The sequence below is a fragment of the Chiloscyllium plagiosum genome, unplaced genomic scaffold (genome assembly GCF_037043375.1).
Source record: "Chiloscyllium plagiosum isolate Xiang-an unplaced genomic scaffold, Cpla_swu_hap1 HiC_scaffold_1, whole genome shotgun sequence".
Classification (NCBI taxonomy): domain Eukaryota; kingdom Metazoa; phylum Chordata; class Chondrichthyes; order Orectolobiformes; family Hemiscylliidae; genus Chiloscyllium; species Chiloscyllium plagiosum.
Genome location: NW_028270139.1, coordinates 33,790,012 through 33,806,470, shown reverse-complemented (window position 1 = coordinate 33,806,470; position 16,459 = coordinate 33,790,012). Strand labels below are relative to the sequence as shown.

The window sequence follows — 16,459 nt, the reverse complement described above, 5'->3', positions numbered from 1 at the left end:
TAACAGAAACATACTGCCTCTGGACTCTCAGCTCGTTTTTGAAGGACTCCCAAATTCGAACCATCCCTTTACCTGTCCATCTCCCTATCTCACCCAGACACCCCATTTCAAAGCATTGCCTGACCCAATGCCCAACACTAGTGTCTTGCTAATACCAGTGTGTTTACTTTTTCATTGCTCAGCATTGGTCACCTTGGATATGAATAAACATTGTGAAGGAGGAAGTATTAAGATTAGATTAGATTACTTACAGTGTGGAAAGAGGCCCTTCGGCCCAACAAGTCCACACCTACCCACCGAAGCGCAACCCACTCATACCCCTACATTTACCCCTTACCTAACACTACGGGCAACTTAGCATGGCCAATTCACCTGACCTGCACATCTTTGTGACTGTGGGAGGAAACTGGAGCACCAGGAGGAAACCCACGCAGACATAGGGAGAATGTGCAAACTCCACAGTCAGTCGTCTGAGGCGGGAATTGAACCCGGGTCTCTGGCGCTGTGAGGCAGCAGTGCTAACCACAGTGCCACCCAAATGTTGTTGAGCATTCTTGGATACACGACTGGGCTCAGACGAAACATCTATTGCAGACTGCTAAAGCTGCAACAGGGGAAGAAATCATAGAAATTCTGGCCATTATTTTTCAGATCTGGGCAGAGGTGCAGGACACTGAAGGACAGCTGCATCTTAATGATAAAGAATAAATAACGGGCAGGTCAACCTTAACATAGTGGCAGCAAAGTTACAGGGGGATAAAACCTGGGGCTGTACAAATCACCTGTTTCTGAAAAAAACAGCCAATGAAGAAAGTGATAAGATGGCTAGGGGTCTGATCCAGTGTGACACCTCCCAGGATCTGGTCCAGCAATACACGACACCCCACCCCCCGCGGTCTGGTCTGAGCTGAGCTGATTTGATGCCCATACTCTGACCTAGTCTGACCCCGTCACGAGGGTAACCGTTGAGCCGGAAGTCCCCGCACAGATTCCATCCGGTTCAAAGCCTGAGGCCTCGGGCTCGAGAGAACAGAGTCCGCAGGGTCGGCCCTCACTGTCCCCACACCCCGCCTTCACTCACTGTCCTTCCCGGCCCTCACTGTCCCCACACCCCGCCTTCACTCACTGTCCTTCCCGGCCCTCACTGTCCCCACACCCCGCCTTCACTCACTGTCCCTCCCTATCGGTCCGGGTGACGATGTGTCGGTGGTGAAATGCCAGGTGGAAGTGTCCCCGTGTGGTGACGGTGACGGTGACGGCCCGCACTGGTTAATGTAGGGGCGGGTGGGGGGACTGTCCCTGCGGCGGACCTTTCACTGACAGCGTTAACTCCCTCAGAGAAGTTACCGCGGGACTTTGTTAAACCAAACAATTTTTTTTGAAAAAAAAATCATTTACAATGGGTTATTTTGGAGCAGTTCTATAGCCACTTGATGGAACATTCACTTTGTTGAACTAATTTTCATAGGCATAAGGTGAGAAATATCATTAGCTTATTTCAGACTCCAGCATCATCTCCTAGCATGTTTCCACAATGTTGATTCTAAATAAGGTAAAATACCTCCAGATGAAAAGTATTATTGAATATTTTGCCAAGTGGTGTAAAATAGATTATTCAGAATACTGGAGACCTAAGAGATTCTTGTAATTTTTTTCAAATGGAGCAGCCTTTAATCGCTCATGATATTGTTAAAGGAATCTTATTGACTTAATCATACATTCATCATGTTAAAAAAACTTGACGTGTTCTTTTCATTTCTCTATTATTTCCAGCATCATGCCTCAGAAGTTGCTTAAAAGTGCCCATTATATTGAACTAGGAAACTACCATTATTGGCCTGTTCTTGTACCACGAGGCATCCGTCTGTACACTTATGAACAAATTCCATCCTTTCTTAAGGATAATCCTTACATTACAGATGGATATAGAGCTTATCTACCTTCAAAATTATGCTTGAAAAGGTAAATTATAGATTAAAATAAGTAAGATCTTTCTCAAATTAATTTTCATACATGTTTTGTATAGCAATGTATTTCCAGAATACAAATCAATCATTATCCCTCAAACAAAATTGTAAGCTATACTTTAGTAACTAATTTGGAAGTATTAAAGATCTGGTGCCAATCATAAAACTATTTAACCATTACGTGATAAATGCAATGTATCTGAAATGGTAAATGTACAAAATGTTAGCACATGTGCGAAGACATTTTACTTAGCTCTCCAGAAGATTAAGGAAATTAAGACAAAGAACTGCAAATGCTGGAGATCTGAGACCAAAATAGAAATTTCTGGAGAAACTCAGCAGGTTTGGAAGAAGAGTCAATGGACTCACAATGTAAACTCTGCTTTCTTCCCACAGATGCTGCCAGAGCTTTTGAATTTCTCCAGCAATTTCTGTTTTTGATTTAGGAAATTGGTTTAGTTACTCAAATAATTGTTCCTGTATTTTGCATTGGAATAATATAATACTTTCTTCTACAGTCTTTTCATCCTTTCTAATGAGACGGTGAATATCTGGAGTCATCTACTTGGATTTTTCCTGTTTTTCAGTCTTGGCATTTATGACATGACCACTGTACTTCCTGCGGCAAGTGCCTCTAGGGATGATTATGTTATATATTCCATATGTCTCTTCTGCTTCCAGGCAAGTAGTTTAGATATGTTTATCCATTAAAAAAATATATACGTTAAGGGAATGTTGGAATGCATGTCTTTTTTCCCTTCCATGTACAGTGGATACTCCAGTGACTATATGTCAGTTGACATTATGATCTGACCAGTATCCCTATTAAGGGACCATCCCAACATTCTTTTACTGTCAGTTGCCACGAAATAGAATGATGGTGTAAATTTTGCAGTTGACCCAGGTAGTAGATGTTGGTGAGGATTATGAAAGTGTCACATCCATACACTGATGTCTGAGTAAGAAAAGTATTTTCTCACTACAGCATTCAAATGTGCTAGATAGAGTAAAGTGTTACAGTTTTGTATTAGTAAAACAGGAAGAATTTCACATCTGTGCCTAGTTTATTTATTATCATTCCTTTACTTTGGTTCCAGAAAGAGTTTCATCTACTGTAAGTAGAAATGTTTATGCATGCTTAAAGTAACTTTAAAAAAAAAAATTCATTCACGGGATGGAGTGATATGCTCTTGTCGGATGTGGGAGTTTAGGGAGAGTTTACAGGTTACTGAGGATTATGTCTGCAATAAATGCCGTTGTTTGCGAATCCTGTCAGATCAAATGGATCAAATCGAGAGATAATTATAGGCAATGAGGAAGTTACGAGCAAGGGGATGTGATGGATGACAGTTATAGGAAGGGGGAAGAGTTGCAAATACAGTCACATAGATGGGTTAGCTCCAGGAAGGGTAAGAGAGGTAGACAGTTCATGCAGGAGTCTTCTGTGACTATCCCCATTTCAAACAAGTATACTGTTTTGGAAAATGTAAGGAGTGATGGATTCTCGGGAATGTAGCACGAACAGCCAAGTTCCTGGTATCGAGACTGGCTCTATTGCAATGAGGGGTATGTCAGGTTCCAAGAGATCGATTGCGTTAAGGGACTCTCTATTCCGACGTACAGACAGATATTACTGAGGCCAGCAGTGAAAAATCAGAAAGGTGTGTTGCTTCCCTGGTGCCAGGATTAAGGATGTCTCCGAAAGGGTGCGGAATGTTCTCACGGGGGAGAGGGGCCAGCAGGAGATCATTGTCCACATTGGAACCAACGACATAGGAAGGGAAAAGGTTGGAGATTCTGAAGGGAGATTACAGAGAGTTAGGCAGGAATTTAAAAAGGTCCTCGAGAGTAGTACTATCTGGATTACTCCCGGTGCTATGACCTGGTGAGGGCAGGAATAGGATAGAGCAGATGAATGCATGGCTGAGGAGCTGGTGTATGGGAAAAGGATTCACATTTTTGGATCATTGGAATCTCTTTTGGGGTAGAAGTGACCTCTACAAGATGGATGGATGGCACCTAAATTGGAAGGGGACTAATATAATGGCAGGGAGATTTGCAAGAGCTGTTCAGGAGGATTTAAACTAGTAAGGTGGGGGGTGGGACCCAGGGAGATAGTGAGGAAAGAGATCAATCTGAGACTGGTACAGTTGAGAACAGAAGAGAGTCAAACAGTCAGGGAAGGCAAGGACAGAGCAGAAAACAAGGTAGGACTGACAAATTAAACTACTTATTTCAATGCAAGGGGTCTAACAGGGAAGGCAGATGAATGCAGGGCATGGTTAGGAACATGGGACTGGCATATCATAGCAATTACAGAAACATGGCTCCGGAATGGACAGGACTGGCAGCTTAATGTTCCAGGATACAAATGCTACAGGAAGGATAGAAAGGGAGGCAAGAGAGGAGGGGGAATGGCATTTTTGATAAGGGATAGCATTACAGCTGTACTGAGGGAGGATATTCCCGGATATTCAAACTGGGAAGTTATTTGGGTGGAACTGAGAAATAAGAAAGGGATGATCACCTTATTGGGATTGGAGCTTTTAATAGTAAGAGGGAAATTGAGAAACAAATTTGTAAGGAGATCTCAGTTATCTGTAAGAATAATATGGTGGTTATGATAGGGAATTTTAACTTTCCAAACATAGACTGGTGCTGCCATAGTGTTAAGGGTTTTGACAGAGAGGAATTTAAGTGTGCACAAGGAAATTTTCTGATTCAGTATGTGCAAGACTTGACCTACTCTTGGGAAGTAAAGCAGGGCAGATGACTGAGGTGTCAGTGTGGGACCACTTTTGGGCCGGCGACCAAATTCTATTAGTTTTAAAATAATGATGGAAAAGGATAGACCAGATCTAAAAGTTGAAGTTTTAAATTGGAGAAAGGCCAATTTTGACGGGATTAGGCAAGAACTTTCAAAAGCTGATTGGGGGCAGAGGTTCACAGGTAAAGGGACAGCTGGAAAATGGGAAGCCTTCAGAAAATTAATAAAGGGTATTGATGAGGGCAGAGTAGTAGATGTGATCTGTATGGACTTGAGTAAGGCTTTCAACAAGGTTCCCCATGGGAGACTGGTTAGCAAGGTTAGATGTCATGGAATACAGGGAGAACTAGCCATTTGGATACAGAACTGGCTCAAAGGAAGAAGATAGAGGAGGGTGGTGGTGCAGGGTTGTTTTTCAGGCTGGAGGCCTGTGACCAGTAGAGTACCACAAGGATCGGTGCTGGGTCCACTACTTTTCATCATTTATAAAAATGATTTGGATGTGAGCATAATTCCTACATGAAAGGAAACAGAACAAGGGGCACACTTCAAATAAGAAATCTCCCATTTAAGATGTAGATGAGAAGTAATTTGTTTTTGTAGTGTCAGTGGTATTTTGAACTCTCCTTCCCACCAAGCAGTGGAAGTTTGATCATTGCCAACTCAGCCTAGAAAATATTCAGTGAATGTCTTGTGGCATAGTGGATAAGTGTCCCTACTTCTGAGCCAAGCTTCGACATCAGGTCTCACTTGAGGGATAGATGTAATTATAATGTGGCCAAACAGCTTTGTTATATCGATCTGCAAATTCCTACCGACAGGAGAGATTCCTTGTTAGCCACAAGATGGAAAGAAATCAGAGCTTAAACCATCATTATTCATAGCACCACAGTGCAACATAACGTAAAAGTGGATGTTACCACACCAAATCAGTCAGGTGCTTAAAAGTGAAGAAGCAGCTCTGAGGTTATAGGAAGATATAGATGGATTGGTCACATGGGCAGATCAGAGGCAACTGCACTTTGAAAGAACAAGGAAAAGGATTACTTAATGATATTGGAATACTCAGAACCAGAGAGATCTTGGAGTACTTGTCCACAAATTCCCCAAAGGGGGCAGGATACTTGCATAGATTGTAAGAGCAGGGAGATTATGTTAGAGCTGGACAAAACTTTTGTTAGGCCACAACTGGTGTACTGCATGTAGTTCTGATCACCACACAATAGGATGTGATTGCATTGGAGGGATGGAACAGTGGTGATTCACCAGGATGTTGCCTGGGGTTAAGAGAGGCTTAGGTTATTTACTTTGGAGCAGAGAAAGCTGAGAAGAGAACTATTTGAAGTGTGTAAGGTTATGAAGACACGAACAGGGTCAATAAGAAGTAGCAATTCCCCTTAATTCTAGGGTTAATAACAAGGTGACAATTTTAAGATGCAGGGTAGAAGGCTTAGAAGGAAGTTGAGGAAAAGTTTTTCACCATAGGGTAGTGGGAATCAAAAGTGCACTGCATGGGAGGGCAGTAGAATGGGAAACCTCACAGTCTTTAAAAAGTACTTGAAATGTTATACCATTTAGTATAGATAGACCATCACAGACTTTAAAGGGCTTCTTCTGTGCTATACAACTCTAACTCCATTTGTACTCCTTGGATGTGCCAGTTGGCGCAGTTAGTGTGACTGCTGTGGATCACGTCCACATCCTGTGCAAATTGGAGTGGATTTGAACTTACCTTGCCAGTAGTCTAATTCACAACATTAGGTCAGGCCTGCTTTCCAGCAGAGATGCCGAGGTGAAGAAGAATGGGATCTGTTTTTGATTGATGAGATTTAAAGGTTACAGGCTAGAAATCTGGAGTCAAGGCCTAATTGGATCAGCTATAACCTTAATAAATGGCAGAGCAGGTTCCACAGACCAATGGCCCTACAGCTTCTAATGTTCTGAACCATGATTAAAGTTGTTTTGCTTGAGCAGAGTATTCATGAACTACAAAAATAACTGCCAATGCACTGCATATATGTTGCAAGAAAGGCTTCAATGAACTATATTGCACTTATGGCAATAATGAAGGAGGTATGGGACCATTGTAAAGAGGTAGAAAGTGACCATTCACAAGTGATGAAATTCCATTAAGTGAAGTGAGGACCTGTGACAAGCAGTTAGCAACACTTCGAACAGTGGGTAAGGTAAGTACTCTGGCAGGCTGACTCAGACAGTGCTAGATTAATTGGATCTGATTGGAATTGCATCTTGCTGTTCTCCCAGGAAAGAAGCTAGGTGTATGTTGAGTCTCTTCTCAGTGATTAAGGGCCTTTTCTATTCTTATGTTTTAACATGGTATACAAATTGGTGGTAAAGTCAATAAAATTTGCAAAAAGCAACATCAGTAATTAATATAATTAATAAATTAACATGTATTCATGACAACAGGCCAGGTGTTATGTCAAGGCTGCAGCATGTGGAATTCCTGGATACTAGTATGATTGACCTCTACAGTGAGTGTTTGAAATTCCAAGCAGCTTCAGCACAGGGTTTGAGTTTGAAGCTGAACTACAGGCATTGGGATACATTAGGGAGGGGGTAGGTTATTCAGATTCTTAGTATTAGGAGGCAATCACATCACTTAGGATGGGGTCTTCTGATGTGGTAAGGAACCGAGAGGGCAGCAATGCAGCCTCTGCAATTGTGCAGTAGCTTTGAGTGGATCGTTTGGATGAGAATAGGTGCTGTAGGATGGATGAGCATGACATGGCAGAGGAAACCATTCAAGTCAGGGAAGCAATAAGGGCTGTAGTAGAAGATAATATAGTGAGAACAAAGAACCTTAAGCACAGGAACATGCCCTTCGGCTCTCTAAGCCTGCGTCGATTCAGATCCTCTACTTAAACCTGCCACCTATTTTCTAAGGATCTGTAACCCTTTGCTCCCTGCCCATTCATGTATCTGTCTAGATACATCTTAAATAATGCTAACATTCCCACCTCTACCACCTCCTCTGGCAAAGCATTCCAGGCATCCACTACCCTCTGCATGAAGAACTTTCCACGCATATCTCCCCTAAACTTTTCCCCTCTCACTTTGAGCTTGTGACCGTTAGTAATTGAATCCTCCATTCTGGGAAAACGTTTCTTGCTATTAACCCTGTTTCCACCTGACATGATTTTGTAGGCATCAATCACGTTCCCCCCTCAACCACCTCCTTTCCAATGAAAATAATCTTAATCTATTCAACCTCTCCTCATAGTTAGCACCCTCCACCAGGCAACATCCTGGTGAATCTCCTCTGCAAAGCATCCACATCCTTTTGGTAATGTGGTGACCAGAACTGTACGTAGTATTCCAAATGTGGCCGAACCAAAGTCTAATACAACTGTAACATGACCTGCCAACTCTTGTACTCAATACCCTGTCAGGTGAAGGAAAGCATGCCGTGTGCCGCCTTGACCACTCTGCTAACCTGCATTACCACCTTCAGGGAACAATGGACCTGAACACCCAGATCTCTCTGTATATCAATTTTTCCCAGGACTTTTCCATTTACTGTATAGTTCGCTCTAGAATTGTATCTTCCAAAATGCACCACCTTGCATTTGTCCGGATTGAACTCCATCTGCCATTTCTCTGCCCAATTCTCTGCCCAGTTCTCCAATCTATCTATCTATATGCTGCTGTATTCTCTGACAGTCCCCTTCATTATCTGCGACTCGACCAGTCTTAGTGTCCATTTGCAAACTTGCGAATGAGGCAACCTAGACCTCCTTCCAAATCATTTATGTATATCACAAACAACAGTGGTTCCAGCACGGATCCCTGTGGGACAGCACTGGTCACAGGTCTCCATTTTGAGGGAGATTGATATTCCCCTCTGCAGCAAAGCGAGAGTCCAGATGTTTGTGTTTCTTTCGAAGGGGCTGGAAAGGAACTTACCATGTGAGTGGTTGTGATCCATGTCAGCACCAATGAAGTTTAACTAGGAAAGAGATGCTGCATAGAGTATGAAGAGTTAGGTACTAAACTAAAATGTAGAATCTCAAAGGTCATAGCTCAGGTAATAATCTAGAGATTATGTGCAAATTGGTGTCGGGTGCATAAAATTAAGAAGGGTACATGGCTCAAAGACTAGCATTCCGGGATTGTGGGTCGCTGGCATTAGTACTGGGGAAAGTCGAGGCTGTACCGTTGGGATGGTCTACACTGAATTGAGCTGGGAAGGGTGTTCTTGCAAACCTCATAACTAGAGAAGTAGAGATGATTTTAAACTAAATAGCGAAGGCAAAAAATCATATGAAAACATAATATACCAAAGAGTAGAGACAAGGTTAAGAGAAGAAAAGTAAGATGGAAAATGAGGGTGAGGTAGTGGCAAAAAGGAACAGTGTAGAAACAAAACTGTGAATACACCAACAGTCGAGATGAGATGTTAGAAAGATAAAAAGATAAAATTAGTGGCTCTGCATCTGAATATAGGTGACATTCATCAAAAAGTAACAAATTGATAGTAAACAAATATCAACTAATATCCATTACAGAGATGTGGCTGCAGGATAAGGATTAGATCCTGAATATTGAGGGATGTGTTATTCAAAAAGAATTCGAAGCTCGATAAAGGTGGAGAGAAGCACTGTTAGTCGAGGATAGCATTTGTGCAATAATTAAACATACCCTTGGTTCAGAAGATCGAGATAGAATTGGTTCAATTGGAAATTAATAGGGGAAAAAAGTTGCTAGTTGGAGTAGACTACAGTGGACAAAAGGTAGCCACAGTATACAAAAATAATATGGTTGTGATAACAAGATGCAATAATCAGGGTGACTTTAATCTACTTATTAGCTGAAAAAAAATCATATTAACATTAGCTTGGATGAGGAATTCATAGAATGATTTTGAGATCATTTCTGAGAGCAGCACGTTCTAAAACTGAGCAGAGAGTAGGTAGAAGTAGACCTAATCATCTAATAAGAGCAGATTGTGGTAAAGGCATCCCTTGGTAGCAGTGACCACAAGATTGAATTTTCCATCCAGTTTGAAAGGGGAAGATTAGGTTTAAGAGTAGCATTTTAAAATTAAATAAGGACGACAATGTGGGCATGAATAGTGAACTAGCTGAAGTGAATCAGTATACCAGGCTAGGTCAATAGAGATGCAGTGGTAGACATTTAAGAGGATATTTCAAATTTTTAAAATTATTCAATTTTCTGACTAAGTATAATTCTACTGCTGAAAAACTTCAGCCCTCTTAAGAAACCAGTTAAAAAGATAAGCCTTTCCATTTTCAAATGTGAGCTGGTTCTCCTTAATTCTAAGTGCCCTCATACCTTTGCTTTTTAAACGCATCTGGACATGTTCACCACTTCAAGAAATTGTAATTAATGAAGATGGTTGCCTGGTTTTGTTTTTGACAACCATGTAAATATTAATATGACATTTTTATGACAAACTGTTTACTGCAGTACCACAATGTTATTGAGATGTATTTATAGTTGTGAACTGTAGCCATCAAAATCATTTTTCATGCTTGGTTAGATACTAGACAGCGTAGTAGATAATTTTCTTTGATACAGTTGTTACTGCATTTCTTTCCTTAGTTAATTTATAGTATTTGGTTTGTAGGTTTGTATGCTGTGCTCAGTGGGCTATCATCTATTCTGCTGCCATCGCTCAGAGAAAGCAAATAGACGCTGGATGGCCCTTGATTATGCTGGTATTGCCATTGGGATTTTGGGCTGCTATGTCCCTGCAGTATTCTATGCCTTTTACTGCAATGAAGTGAGTTTTTTGGCTCCACATGCACAAATGTTTTGAGTTGTCTTCACATATTGATGACATTTCTCTTTGATAACTGAATAACTAAGCCCTGATTGAAATTTGTGCTTTTTTTGACCGGAAGTCAACAAAATGACCATTGCATTGAGAAATGTAAGCTCCCTCTCTCAATTATGTTGTTGATGGGGGAAAGGGAAAAACATCTCGTGGCATACTAAGCTGCAGTCAGTATTTTCTTTTTGCTATTTTAAAACCTCAAGCAACAAAGTATTACTTTCCGTACCCCCTTCAAACTCCATTCCTTAGCTACTGACTTGATTCCTTTTCCTGGTAACAGTCAGATTAAATCAATATGTTCACAACTTTATCACTTTGATTCAAGTTGAACTTCTCATCACTAAGCCTGTGACCTCTGTGAATGTGTTACTGTCTCAGACTCCCTAAAACAGCTAAACTTATTAGTTCAACAAGTAACCTTGTCACTTCTAGACTCAACATTCCAAATCACTTCTGGCTGATCTCTCTCATTCTACTTTCCATAAATTTAATTATCCAATGCTAAGCTGCCCTTAAATCACACCATCCCATTTCTGTAAGCATCCTGTTTCCCTAAACTTGATTCGTTTCTGGTCAAGCAATATCTTGTTTTTTGAATTCTCCATTAGAGTTTTCAAATACCTCCATATCCCTGTAATTTTGTTCAGTTCCACAACCCTTTGAGATATTGGCACTCCTCTAATTTGCCATTTGTTTAAAATTTTAATTACTTCACCATTTGTAGCCATGTGTTCCCTCCCTCAGCACCAGCTCTACTTTGATTTCCTCCAAGACACTAGAATAACCCACTTTGACCAAATTTTTATCCCTTCTAATCCCTCAGTGCAAGTCTTGGTGTCGTACTGGTTTTATATTGCTCCCACAATATGTTTTAAGATGCTTTGTTACATTTAAAGGTGCTGTTTACCTGCAAATAATCCTAAATCTGATCATTGTCTTTTTCTGTCTGGTTACTTAACTGACTAAATAAAACTACCAGTAATCACAACTTTCATAAATATGCTATCTTACTTAGTAATTCAATTAATGTGATAATCTATGTTTTTAACTCTGAAACCTAAACTTTTAATAGTTTGACACTTAAATTTGTTTTGTGGTTAGTATTGGCGACAGGTGTACTTAATAATGGTGCTGGCTATGATACTGGCAGTATTCTTTGCACAAATCCATCCATATTACCTCACAAAGCAGTGGTACAGCCTACGGGCGCTCATCTTTTGCTGTGTCTCTGTGTATGGGTTTATCCCAACAATACACTGGATCTGGCAGAATGGAGGGATGAACACACCAATTGTTCAGGTGAGTGAGATAAAATCAATTTAACATGTTTAATTAGTTTGAGGCAAACAAGAAATGAGTCAGTAAAGCATTAATTCAAGTGGTAAATAGTTCATTCTTTCCAATAACAATGCCTCAGGTGCATTAACAATTTACATCAAACTTAGCACAGTTTAACCTATAGAACCTATATCTGATCTTGGATATAGATATTCTGAACAAATCTGTTTAGCTTTAGGTAAATTTTTATTTGGTAGTTAGTAATAGGACCTTTTAATATTTTAAGGTAGGTGGTGCATTTCTGTGCTTATGATCCAACAAGGCATAGCAGAATAGAATACGTTCAAAGACGTATTCTATTCTATTCTAGAATACGTGACAGTACCATCAAGGAGGGGGTTCTGGTACAACCTGAATGTTTCTGTACTGAGAGTCTTCACATCCTTCCGAGAATTGGGGGGACATTGGCAGTTGCGGCCTGAACAGAATTTTATGAAAGTTCGTCCTAACTTCCTTTTCTGCTCTACGTCTCTGATGATCCATCTGTCTCAACATGCCCTACCACTTACAATGATTTGTGCAAACATACCCTCAGGTATGTATTATTTAGCAATAGAAGTTTGCAAGACAAAGGCATAATGGCTGACCATTAGAGCTAACAACTGAGTAGAATAGGTAATGAATAAGCTCATGTTTAATTGTACAGAGTGTATGTATATGGCTGAAGGAAATGAGGTACCTTGGCAAGGGACTGAAGGGATTAAAAATTGAGAACGATATTCTTAATTCAGAAAAGGATAGAGAGGTGAGAGTATAAACTGGCATTCTGAATGAGTCATATTTGGAAGGGACAAGACTGATAAGTGGAGAATTTTATCTCAAGTGATAAAGGTATGAAAGATTTGGTCCAGTTCAGGCTTGTGCTTTTGGCTGTTGTCCTTGGTATGCATGGATATGAGTTACATTAGAATCCTTGAATCAGTATAGTGAAGGAAGTCATTTTGCCTATTGTCAACTACTTTTATCCTGTCTTGCGAGATGACTGTACAGAAGAAACCCCTCCAATATTGGTGTCATTTCGTCTCACACCCCTCATACCACTTAGCACCTATTCTACAAAATCCCTCAGCCAGTCTATCCTAAAAAATAATCTTTGGGAAAATGTGTTCATTTATTTTCCTGTTCACTTTGTCTTAATACTGCTTTAGAAAGTCTCTCCTGCTGTTTTTCCACATGAAGAACATTATACCAGTGGAAGGTTTGTTAGAAATTACCATTACTGTACAGAAATTAACCCAAATTGGTTGTCAGCAATTAAATTGTAGTGTTGCATGAAGACCAGTGGTTCATAGCAGTAACTTAGTGAGATCCCTTCCTGTTGCTTTCATAGCTCACTTTGTTTGAAGCTTAATCTTAATCCTTTTGTGTAACTTCTCTTAACTTAATTACTGTCTTCCCAGGCATTTGTTCCACGTGTATTTGTGATGTATTTGATGGGTGCAGTAGCTATTTTTCTCTACGTTACGAAAATTCCAGAAAGATATTTTCCAGGTGGGTGTGCAGAGGCTAATTGGAATTTTGGAAAATCACAGTAGGAGAGCAAGTTACTTAACTAACCTCATAACACATTATTTGTCCAAGTGACATCCTAAAGCAATTTTTAAAATATTCCCAAAACAACCAAGTTTCAGCTTCATTAATAAGTAGTAATATCTGAAATATAGCAGAAGGAGATGAAGCTATATCAAAACTAAATTACTGAATCTGAGGGAACGAGAGAACAGTGGGGAGTAATTGGTACACAATATTTTCAGGATATTTTAGCATTCATTCTGGAAACTAGTCATGATTTGGAGATGCTGGTTTTGGACTGGGGTGTACAGAGTTAAAAATCACAACACCAGGTTATAGTCCAACAAGTTTATTTGGAAGCACTAGCTTTCGGAGCGCTGCTCCTTCATCAGGTGGTTGTGGAATATACGATCTTATACTCACAAGCACCTGATGAAGGAGCAGCGCTCCAAAAGCTAGTGCCTCCAAATAAACCTGTTGGACTATAATCTGGTGTTGTGATTTTTAACTCTGGAAAGTAGAGTTTCTAGCTTCAGAACAGTTTGCACAGTGATGTTAATTTCTCAAAGATTAATTTAAACTTTGTCCTTTCTTTACAAGAACGCTGTTTAAAAAGTTTTTTTTTAAGCTTTCATTTTTATAATTAAACAATTCAATAGCCAATGATGGTTTGTTCTAACATTCTTGGTTATAAAGTGACCAAACATGGTGCTAGTAACAGACTTCAGAGGAGCAAAGAGTAGGAGTTGCTAACATTTCTGTACCTTTTGCAGGTCAGCTCAACTACCTCGGTTCTAGTCATCAGTGCTGGCATATCCTTGTTGTATTGATGTTTTATTGGTGGCACCAAACTGGAGTCTATATCATGCAGTACAGACACGACCAACCCTGTTTAGAACTAATGAGTACATAATTGCAACATCAGTGTCTTGTGATTCGGTGAACAACTTCTTTAAAAGTGCCTGTTAAGAATCTGCAGAGATACACAAACAGAAAATGGGAAGGGATGTGTTAAAATTCTGTCAACCTAAATGTGCAGAGACCTCTTTACTTCCAGTTTTCAATAATTGTTACTTTAAAGAGGTCTCAACATCCTGCAGATATTTTTCAATAGCTTGATGTCTGTGGCATTTCTATAAATGAACTTACACCTTAAGGTGTAATAGTCATTCTTCAAACAATTTTCCTACCTTATTACAGAAAGGGAAAATCTGTATACATCAATGCAGTGGATCTCATTCAAGAACCTGCAAAGTGCAGGTGCTAAACTGGGCTAGAATTTCCAATTGCTAGTTGCAGTGACAGTGTGTGTATGCAGATTCATTTGCCCTATGACTATGTTTTAATGTTAGTGAGTGAATGGTTTTTAATCTCAGAATAGTACTCGACTGCATTGAATATCCTTGAATGGAAGTGGTTTGAGGCTGCCTCCCGGGGTACCTCACCCGTTTACACTGGATGAATATCAGCTCAAACAAGTGATCTTATTAAAACTGTACTACACTTTTGTATTAATGTACATTTGAAGCTGCTTTTCATAGGGAAAAATGTAGAATATTGTGTGCTATCTTCTTTCAAATGTATTTAAACAGGAGGTTGTTTAAGTCTTGTTCCCTCAAAGCTGGGAGACAAAGGAGAAGGCTACGGGATGTGGGAAAAATGAAATATTTTAAAAAGCCCTTGTATTCTGGAATAAATATATATATATCCTGAAACAAAATCAGGGAAAGAATTGCTAACTACTTAATTTCCATCTCCAAGATGATGATTCCTGTATGTGAGAACAATGTAAACAAAATTGGGACGTCATTTGATCTTCATAGGAACAGACATTTAAAATGTTTGCATTTAGAAATAAGCATGATGGAAAGAATTTCATTATTAAAAGATAAAATTGCTTGATCAAGTCTTGCAGATGACTAAGGTTATTAGGAAGTAGTCTATTCATAACCAAAGTTTTATGCCATATTTCACTTTCTACCACATACCATCTTTCAGTCAAGTAGTTAGACAGGTAGTTTGCAATGCCAACAGTGGGTTTAATTCCCATCCGGCTGAGGTTACCATGAAAAATTCTTCTCAATCTCCCCTTGCCTGGGGTGTGCTAACCCTCTGGTTGAACCACTAGTTTTCTGAGAGCAGCCCTATGGTCTGATAGTCCTATGGTAACTTGACCTTCCACATTTCAAATATCATGGTGGAAGTGATGCTAATTTAGATACCAAATGTATAATTTTAGAACTGGATATTTTTTCCCCCTTCAGTTATGTTTAGTATGTTCTAACAGCTTGGCTGGCTAGTTGACTGGAGAAGTATAATCTGAGTTGACCATTTGCCTGAACCTTCAGGACAACTGTCCAATAAGTAGGAAAACTGAAATTTATAGTCTGATAAATGTAGAGGAAAACAGTCTTCTACTTCTGCTGTACCTCCTCATACAGCTGGATTGTCTTGGCACCTTGTTGTTTTTTATTGAATTAGCCAGCCAGTGCATTAGAACAGACTAGTCATGAAAGGCAATAAATCTCAAAAGGAAAAACTTAGACTCTTCAGGTAACACTATAATGATGTAGAAATTTATGCTGAGTACATCATTGACTATTAAAGGGTAAATTATACAATCTGTGCATCTATCCCAGAACTTCACACAGCACATTACAAGGTTTTAGGTTTACACTGAAATGTTAAACAAGAAGGGCAAAGTGCAATTTAAAAGTTGTTACATGCATTGAAAATGCATGTAACTAGAACTAGTATGGTTAGAAAATGGTGGTACATATTGGGAGTTGTAAATGTCATTTTTAAAACTTGCTCTTAAGTATCTGAATCACATGATTTGCTTGTCTTTTAAGATATGCATTTTACTCATCTGGAAAATTTATGCACATCCTGGAATTGGATGTCTATTTTGAAGGGTGACATGCAAGAAAAGATGTCTTCTGCCTGACAAATTATTGGGAGCTTAGTTTGTTTTTTCTCCTCTGTGGACAACTATCAATAAAACATTTTCCAACATGAATTATGACTCTTTAAAATGTTATTTAATACCTGCTT

General features: G+C 39.7%; 1 protein-coding gene across 8 annotated transcripts in view; it reads left to right on the top strand.

The window, feature by feature from the left end:
* The first annotated feature begins 1,074 nt into the window (after positions 1–1,074).
* Positions 1,075–16,459, top strand: part of paqr3a (progestin and adipoQ receptor family member IIIa) — a 34,030-nt gene continuing 18,645 nt past the window's right edge. The window contains exons 1-8 of one of the 8 annotated variants that reach the window (XR_015756643.1): positions 1,077–1,475; positions 1,774–1,962; positions 2,486–2,648; positions 10,346–10,501; positions 11,657–11,854; positions 13,294–13,384; positions 14,179–15,958; positions 16,013–16,424. Coding sequence is in view for 7 of the 8 variants with exons in the window: in XM_043696385.2 (XP_043552320.1) it covers positions 1,778–1,962; positions 2,486–2,648; positions 10,346–10,501; positions 11,657–11,854; positions 13,294–13,384; positions 14,179–14,318 (933 nt within the window). In the remaining variant the exon portion in view is untranslated. Of the gene's footprint in view, positions 1,553–1,773; positions 1,963–2,485; positions 2,649–10,345; positions 10,502–11,656; positions 11,855–13,293; positions 13,385–14,178; positions 16,425–16,459 lie in introns of those variants that run through there. The other 7 variants (XM_043696404.2, XM_043696396.2, XM_043696385.2 and 4 more) reach the window with 7 other exon arrangements.